The 9252-nt window shown below is 36.6% G+C and overlaps 1 protein-coding gene across 1 annotated transcript; it reads left to right on the plus strand.

Annotated features, from left to right (window-relative positions):
• Positions 1-3370: 3370 nt before the first annotated feature.
• LOC136841179 (uncharacterized) lies at positions 3371-3811 on the plus strand. Its single transcript, XM_067108219.1, has one exon. The coding sequence runs from the start codon at positions 3371-3373 to the stop codon at positions 3809-3811; it is 441 nt and encodes a 146-aa protein (XP_066964320.1).
• Positions 3812-9252: the final 5441 nt, after the last annotated feature.

Raw genomic sequence — 9252 nt, forward strand, 5'->3', positions numbered from 1 at the left:
ACATGTAAAAAGCTATGAGTTATCAGTATTTTAATCTGAAATATTACTGGTTTTTTTTTTAGAACAGAACTCTTCTCTTAAAAACTTTTGGTTTTGGAAATGTGTATGCAGGCATCACAAAATGTCAGCAGCAGAAAACAAAGATACAATACACCTTATTAATAATGATACTTAAAGGAGAGACAAACTTGTTAAGATACATGTGAACAATTACTGGTTAAGGAGAAAATAACACGAAATGCAGACAACAGCAGATTTCAAAAGCAATAAAATCAATTTCTAAACCAAATCAGGACGTCATGATATCACAGTTTTTTGTATGCTATTGAAAGGAAACCCTGACTATTACAGATTCAAGCGCCTAGCCAAATGGACCAACGCGGAAGACATAGAAAAGAAACGTCTCCCGGAACCTCGAAAGTATAGTGTGAATGGACGTCACATGACAGTGGGAGTCAAGGAATCTTTACTGTCTCTCAAGATATCCAAAGCCCACGCCGACAGAAGTGTGGAGCTTGAATCAGGATTAGATGTAGCTATTCTTAACACTCTTAGTGCCTCATTAAATTTCACGTAAGTAATTCGGTGTACTGTAATTAAGTTGTAGGAAATCATCGGAGATAGACAATTTTCCATATTTTGGGAAATAACGCTAAAGTTTTATTTTATTCTTACGGAGAAAGCTTTATTTACTTATAATATTCTAAAAATGATTGTACGAATGCATTGTACATGTTAGTGGATAGATAATGATTCAAAAAGCATCTGAAATTCTTAGCTTTTTCTTAATTTTTTTGGGGCGGCCGCCTATATTGAACAAGAAAGCATGTTTTAACATTTTAGAAACACTATGTATAGTTTCTCAAACACCAATAACCATTAAATCATTAGGTGTTTGAAATCAATTTATCATGGAAGCTGAAGAGCTAATGTACCATAAAACTGGTGTGTGTTAGTGCACCAACTATTTTCAGAATTCTGGGACCTATTGATATTAACCGTACATCGAGTCTGTACTGGTAATTCAAAATCATTTTACTGTTTTTATTACAGTACCTTGAAAAAGACAGTCCAGGGTAATGTACATTTTGTGCGGAGAATTACCATTTTATAAGTACTAGGACAACTTTTAAAGAATGTCACTGTTTCACCTCCTAGAATAATTGGATACAAGAAAATTTAATTTTAGTTGGAGATGCAGTTTTCAAGCGGCAACTTGTGAGTTTTTTCAGATACTACCAGCAACCCATCCCTTTAAAAACAATCTACAGTTACAAAATGAAAACATTATTGAGCATTATCAAAACTGCCACGCTGTTTTGAGTCATGAATCATATGCAAACGTACACGTTCCTTGTGCCATCTGGTGTGGGTTGGGTCCTCCACTAAAACACTGATTTCCAGACTCTAAAGTCTTTAAGTAGTCAGTGATTCAACTGGAAGACCTTTGCAAAGTCCCTTGAATTTATGGATAAGGGACCAATGCCGTAGAGACGTAAGAGTAGTGTAACTATTGAGGATCTTAACAATGTATTTAGGGATGGGGATAAGTTTGAAACTGAAATGGGAAAATGAATCCATGTATATTACAAAGTCAAGCTCCTTCTAAATTTAGATTAGTCCAGCTTTCCTTGAAAAGGGGATTTTCTTTAAAATAAAGTATCATTATATTTTCAGTGACTTGATTCTAAACTTTCCCTGTTAAATATGTACTCGTGGCTTCGTTTTATGTTTTTTCTAGAATTTGGAAATGAACAGACCTCTCTATAAACAATATTAATAGGTTTGCGTAGTACAAGCAGTAGTAAGTGTACTTAAGAATAATCTCTACATAAAATCGAATTCTTCCAAAACTCAAACTCCTCTCAGAACAGATCGCTCAAAGTTCCTCTATCTCTTGTCATTAACTACAACTACAAACAAATCTATCAAAATAAACTTAAAGTGGTTATCAGGAAGCTTGGAAACATTGTAGGACCCTCAAGAAACTTTTATCATTTGCTTCTCGTTATAGATGCATCAAACAGGATAAAAAAAAATCTTTTAATTAATTCCAACTGCATGCTGTTTTCTTTAATAAGAATGTTCACTATTAGGTTTACTTTCATGCAGTGAGCTTTTAAAGTAATCTAAATCATTATTTTCCAAACCGCACTGTTGTCGCGTCAGAAACCAGACAATTATTTCCCCCTATAACCTTCCTGTCTTTTGGAATCTTTATTTTTTACCATCTGCCCTTTTAATCACTTTGAATAATGTTCGGTTTCTATTACAGGTATAGAGCAGTCTTACCTCCGGACAATCTTTGGGGAAACCCTCAACCAGATGGAAGAATCACGGGAATTATTGGTATGCTAGCCAGACGCGAAGCCAGTTTTGGAATTTCAGCAATGGTTAGTACAGGTATGTCTCTTCCTAACAGTTTATTGTGTTCTAAAATTTTTGCTTTCTCTTAAAAAACTGTTGGATTTCTGCACTGGCTGAAATTAAATATTCTCCATCAAATATTTATCAGATTCCATACAGTTTTCTTTCATCAACTGCAGTCAGAGTTTTGGAATTTACTATCAGGAAAGAATATTTTGTTAGATAAACTTTTGGTACCGTTCGCGAATGAAACGTTAAAGGTCTACTTTAAGGCTTAAAGGGCCAGGCTCACCTACGCTGCAGCAGTTAGACATTATCCCTCCTTTTCTATCTCCGTTTACTGAAAGTGAGCGACCAGAAACTCGTGTTGCCATTTTACTTTTGGGCTCATTTGGTCAGATCTAGAGACATCGCATTTCTGGAGGAGCGGGCTGCTCTTCAGTGTGTTCTGTAAAACGTTTGATCAGTGAAGTTAAGCAAGGATGAGTCTGGTCAACAAGAAATCCACGAGTAGTTGGCATAAAAAACATGACTATCGTTGAGGCAGAGTGTGGGGCTGACAGCCTCATTCCAAAAAAATTATATGAGCTTCAATATTTCTAACTTCCTTAAAATGATAAATAAGTCACAGATTCTGATGGGTCATTATGAAACACCATACAGCGAGCTGTCAGACTTCCAATACTTCGCCCATTGTACAACCTTGCATTAAGAGAACATTACCCAACCTCTACTCTAGTAAAGGCTGTGGAAAACGCCGATACAGCTCTCGACTGACATCAGCTGCAAATAATGGATATCCTTTTCATTCAGCATCCACTCCCTTCGCTGAATGCCCAACAGAAGGTATTCTCCTTACCTTCTATAATCCATAAAAATCACCCATTCTTTCAATAAATTCTGACTCAAACCTGGCTCAAATAAACTACATAAAAATACTCCTGCCGAGCGGTACACCACCTCCCTACCCACCTATTCATACGTCATTTGTAGCCCCCGAATAATGGGAGAGGAGCGGAAACTTATTGTCACCTCACCTACCCCTAACATATCCCTCCCCCGACACCTCACCTACCCCTACCATATCCCTCCCCACCGACACCTCACCTACCCCTACCATATCCCTCCCCCTGACACCTCACCTACCCCTACCATATCCCTCCCCCGACACCTCACCTACCCCTACCATGTCCCTCCCCCCGACACCTCACCTACCCCTACCATATCGCCACCCCCACCCCCGACACCTCACCTGCCCCTACCATATCCCTCCCCCCTACACCTCACCTGCCCCTACCATATCCCTCCCCCGACAGCTCACCTACCCCTACCATATCCCTTCCCCAACACCTCACCTGCCCCTACCATATCCCTCCCACGACAACTCACCTGCCCCTACCATATCCCTCCCCCCGACACCTCAAATGACACTTCAAATGATTAAGAGACTTACAAAGAAAATTTACACCAATCAACATATTCCAAAAAAGAAAATGAACAAGGTGAATATAGTGAATATACTGATTGATGCAATAGAAAACGAATGCCTAAAGCATGTAATCTATGTAATGTGTGGTATAGCATTGTAAATCCATAAAACCTGATAAGGAAATGCTATGCATGCCACATACCTACTCACCCTACATGTGCAGAAGTCCAACAAAATAAAAAGGACACAAGAGTATTTTGCTCAACTTATCTAATATGGATAGACAATGTCATTCAGTCAAGACTTAATGTGCAAATAGTAGAGGATGAAGAAGATGAGGAAGAGGAAGAAGAGGAAAACGGAATAGAAGAAGAAAATAAGATTGAAAAGATAGAAAAAAATAATGAAAACAAAGAACAAGATAAGAGTATGGATGCAGAGAAACTCATAGACTCTACATATGAGGCAATACAACAGCATACATACGAAGAAATAAATTATGACATGACAACCCAGAATAAAATCCCAAAGAGGTTGTACCCGGATCTACATACCAACGGGAAACAGCAAAAAAAAAAAAATAAATAAAAAAAAAGAAAGACACAGTCTGCACCCTTTTGAAAAGAGGGAATTGCAAATTCGGTGAAAGATGTCACCACAAGCATCCCAAGATATGTCACAACTATGAGATTTATGGCAAATGTACATATCTAGACGGATGAATGCAGCAACCTACATCCAAAAATATGCAAAAACTTGAGAGAAGGAAAAGGGTGTAGATTCGACGAAAAATGTAGATACATGCATCCTGTAGCCATGGAGGATGAAAATCAAAATCAAATACATATCAAAAATCAAAGTAAAAATGAATCAAATAAAGAAAGGAATAAAGAGTATGAGAAAAGGAAAAAAGCAAGCCAACACCACGTTATGAAATATCAGCATTGCAATATGAGGCATCAGCACCTAGATACAGGGCAAGGAACAAGCAATGCATTTATGATGCTAGGGGTGGTGCAGATATGGTGATAAATGTAGATATAGCCTATACACAAAATGAATAAATATGAAGATGGAAGATCAAATATTTTGGAATAGCTGGATTTTTTAATGTCTGAATTTCTGGAAATGAAGAAAAAAACAACATATCAGAACAGGAAAGAGGCATGGGAAAATCCTTATTATTACCCATATTAGATAATGGGGATAACAAACAAACCATCATAGTGATGAATGCACAAGGTTTAGTTTCGAGTAAATTAAAAAGAGAAATAGAGTTCTTAGAAGAACTAACCCAAAATGAAAAAATAGATATAATGAATATAAGTGAGACATGGTATTTCCAAGAGACTGGTAATGATGATCAGATAAAGGGTTTCCAAACTTAGAGATCAGATAGAAAAAATAGGAATCAAGGGGAAACCGCAATATATGGGAAAGACGTAAATTAAGGAAAAGTCTGTGAGAAATATAGTAACACAGAATGTGAATTAATAGCAGTAGAATTTGAATCTGAAAAATTAGTGAACATCGTAATATACAGACCTTCTAATACTAAAGAGTTTGACATAATAATAGACAAATTGGATGATATATGTAGAAATCACAAAGACTGGAAAGAACGAATAGGAGATTGTGGCTGTATTTATACATATAAAAAAGAGAGTAATCGTAGCGCAGAAAATAAGAGGCAATTTGAAAAGTTATTAGATATGCTACTAGAACATAACATTCAGCACATAAATCACCTGCCAACAAGAAATGAAAATATTTTAGACCTAGAATTTGTGAACAAGGTGAATTATGTTAAAGAAATAGTGTATAATACAAGTATTTCAGACCATAATGTCATAGAATTAACAGTCTGTTCCAAAGCAAGTGAAAACAGAGATAAGCAAGAGATAAAATTGTGGGAAGGATATGGAAAATACAATTTCTATAGTAAGAATATAAAATGGTCAGAAATAAATGAAGCATTAAACAAAGACTGGGAAAACATATTCGTAAGTGATAATATACAGGTACATACAGATATATTATATAAAATATCAGAGAAAATAGTGGATAAATATACACCGAAGAAGAAAAGTAAACATCAGTCATGCATACCAAGAGACAGAAGGATCTTGTTCCAGAAAATCATAAAGTGGAAAAAAGGTCTTGCAAAAGGAAAGAATGCATGGAAAGTGATGGAACTAAAAATATAGAAAATGCAATGGAACTAAAAAAGATAGAAAATGCGGAACAAAATATTACAAAATCAAAAGAAAATGAAAAACGGGACTTAGAGGGAAAGACCCTATAAAATATAAAGCAAAACCCCAAAATATTCTACTCATATGCACAAAAGAAGAATAAAAGAAGAGTAGAAATAGCCCCTTTAAAAAATGAAGGGTGATTAACGAATGAAAAAAAAAAAGGAAATATGCAACATATTAGCAGAAAGATATAAGAGAGAATTTACACCTAGAAATGATAATGAAGATAATGATACAGGAATAAGAGATGAAAACACTGAATATTTATCGGATATAGATATTAGTGAAGCTGATATTGTGCAGGCTATCAAAGAAATTAAAAATGGATCAGCAGCCGGACCAGATGGCGTACCTGCCATTTCGTTAAAGAAAGTAGTTCATTCTATTGCAAAGCCGCTCGCAATACAGGGTCTTTCGAAATTAGAGCCCCCCCCCCTCTACAGCATAAACTAAAATTGATACTGACAAAAACAAAAGTAATTCAGAACAGGTATTTACTTAAGTTTCTCTCTGAGTATTTAATATTTTGTGTGGCCTCCATCTGCCTGCACCACAGCCTGTATTCTTGAGGGGTATGATTTCAGCAAATCACAAAAAAGCTGACACTCAAACTCCATTTCCCTGAGTACTTTGGTCACCTCTCTTCACAGGTCGTCGAGGCTTGGTATACCATCATAGTTCACTGTGCGTGCTTCAACACGGACCTTTAAGATACTACCAATGTTTTCACGCACATTAAGGTCAGGGGAGCTACCTGGAAATTCACATGATGAGAAGAAATCAATACCACCGTTTTGAAGCAGCTCCTGTGTCTGAAGAGCCTTGAAACATGGTGCCTTATCAGTAAAAATGTGACTTCTTCAACAGATAACACATTTTCAGGATCTTTGAGGAAAGGAAATACTCCACCAGTAAGCACAGTTTCTCTGAAGTATTCGCCATTCCATGACTGTCCTTTTTCTTTGATGATCCACATTAACCATCTGGCTGTGAAACACAGAAAAATTCCCAAATATTCAGGAAATTTCACAACTTTGCGATAGTGCACATCATCGCTGATATCATTCAACTTTATACAGCCCAAATGATGCCATTTTTATGATTTGGCTTCTTGACTGTGTAAATGAAGAATTCATCTGATGCGGCAACATGGAGAAAGTCAGCTTCATCCCAATCTTTAAGAGATGAACCACAAAACCATGCATGGTCTTCTCTCTGTTGCTGAGCGATGTTGGGCTTGCTGATAACATGAAATGGCTTGATACCAGATTTTTTCAACTCACGATATACAGCACTATAACTTCTCTTCTTTCCCCTTTTTGTTTCTAGTTCAAACGCCAATTTACATAAAGAATTTCTTGGTCTACCCACTGCCTCAGCTATGATGTCTTTTAACTCCTGAGAATGGACTTTAGGCCTTCCAAGATTCTCACTCTTTTTGCGATGACAGTCATATGGATTTTTGTTCCAGTTTCTTTTAACAAAGGATTCATCTCCTTTAATGTATTTAGCTATCCAGAAACGTGAAATGAAGGATGTGCCAGCATTCCTGGCCTCTCTGAAGGTTATAGCCCAGATTCAGTCAATCCATCTGATTTCCTCAGAGTCGTTAGCCATGGCTGTATCTAACTCCGTCACTCAGTCTGAAAATACAAGAAATGTAAAATGAAAAATAGCTTAAAATAATGTACTTGGAGCTAGGCTATAGCAGAAAACTTCATAACTTCCATTTGTTCTGTGGAGGGCCAGGCTCTAGTTTCGAAACACCCAGTATTATTAAGACAAAGTGTAGATACAGGCAAGATTTATGATGAACATAAATTAGCATATATCACCCCTATTTCCAAAAGTGGATCAAGACTAGAGGCAAGTAATTATAGGCCTGTGAGTCTAACATCACACATTATGAAAGTGTATGAAAGGGCAATGAAGAAAAATATAATGAAACATTTAATGAAAAGTTTGTTTAATATAGGACAACATGGTTTCTACCTGGAAAAAGTACACAAACCCAATTGCTAGCCAACTATGAAAATATATATAAAAATATGATAAATGAAAAAGATACAGATGTGGTTTACCTAGACTTTGCAAAAGCTTTTGACAAGGTAGACCATAATATATTAGCGAAAAAATTAGAAAACATAATATTGTGGACAAAGTAGGAAGATGGATAAAGGAATTTTTGCAAACAGAAAACAGATAGTGATTGAAAACGATGAGAAATCGGATGAAGCTAAGGTGATATCCGGTGTACCACAAGGTATGGTGTTAGCTGCATTGCTGTTTGTTATCATGACTGCAGATATAGACAGTAATGTTAAGGACTCGGTAGTGAGAAGTTTCGCCGATGACACAAGAACAAGTAGAGAAATCACCTGTGATGAAGACAGGAACTCCCTACAAAGAGACCTAAACAAAATATATGAATGGGCAGGGGTAAATAGGATAATATTTAACCCTGATAAATTTGAATAAAAAATTATGGTGATAAAGAAGGAATGATATATGCATATAGGGGACCTAACAACGAGACAATGACAAGTAAGGAAGCGGTTAAAGACCTTGCTGTGATGTTGAATTGGAATATGTTATGCAATGATCAAACAGCAATACTACTGGCAAAATACAAAGCAAAACTGGGGATGTTGTTTCGGCACTTCAAAACAAGAAAAGCTGAACACATGATTATGCTTTATAACACGTATGTACTAGTCCACTTGAATATTGCAATATGATATGGTACCCACACTACCAAAAGGATATTGCACAAATAGAGAGTGTACAAAGGTCCTTTACAGCTAGAATAGAAGAAGTTAAAGACCTTGACTACTGGGAAAGACTACAGTTCTTAAAATTATATAGTCTTGAAAGAAGAGAACGCTACATGATAATACAGGCATGGCAACAGATAGAAGGAATCACCGAAAACATCATGAAGCTAAAAATATCAGAAAGAGCAAGCAGAGGTAGATTAATAGTGCCCAAAACTATACCAGGAAAACTAAGGAAAGCACACAGGACAATCCACTACGCACCAGCATCGATAATGCAGCGATTATTCAATGCGTTACCAGCTCATCTGAGGAACATATCAGGAGTGAGCGTAGACGTGTTTAAGAATAAGCTCGACAAATATCTAAGATGCATCCCAGACCATCCAAGATTAGAAGATGCAAAATATACTGTAAGATGCCT

The sequence above is a fragment of the Macrobrachium rosenbergii genome, chromosome 8, assembly GCF_040412425.1.
Source record: "Macrobrachium rosenbergii isolate ZJJX-2024 chromosome 8, ASM4041242v1, whole genome shotgun sequence".
NCBI lineage: Eukaryota > Metazoa > Arthropoda > Malacostraca > Decapoda > Palaemonidae > Macrobrachium > Macrobrachium rosenbergii.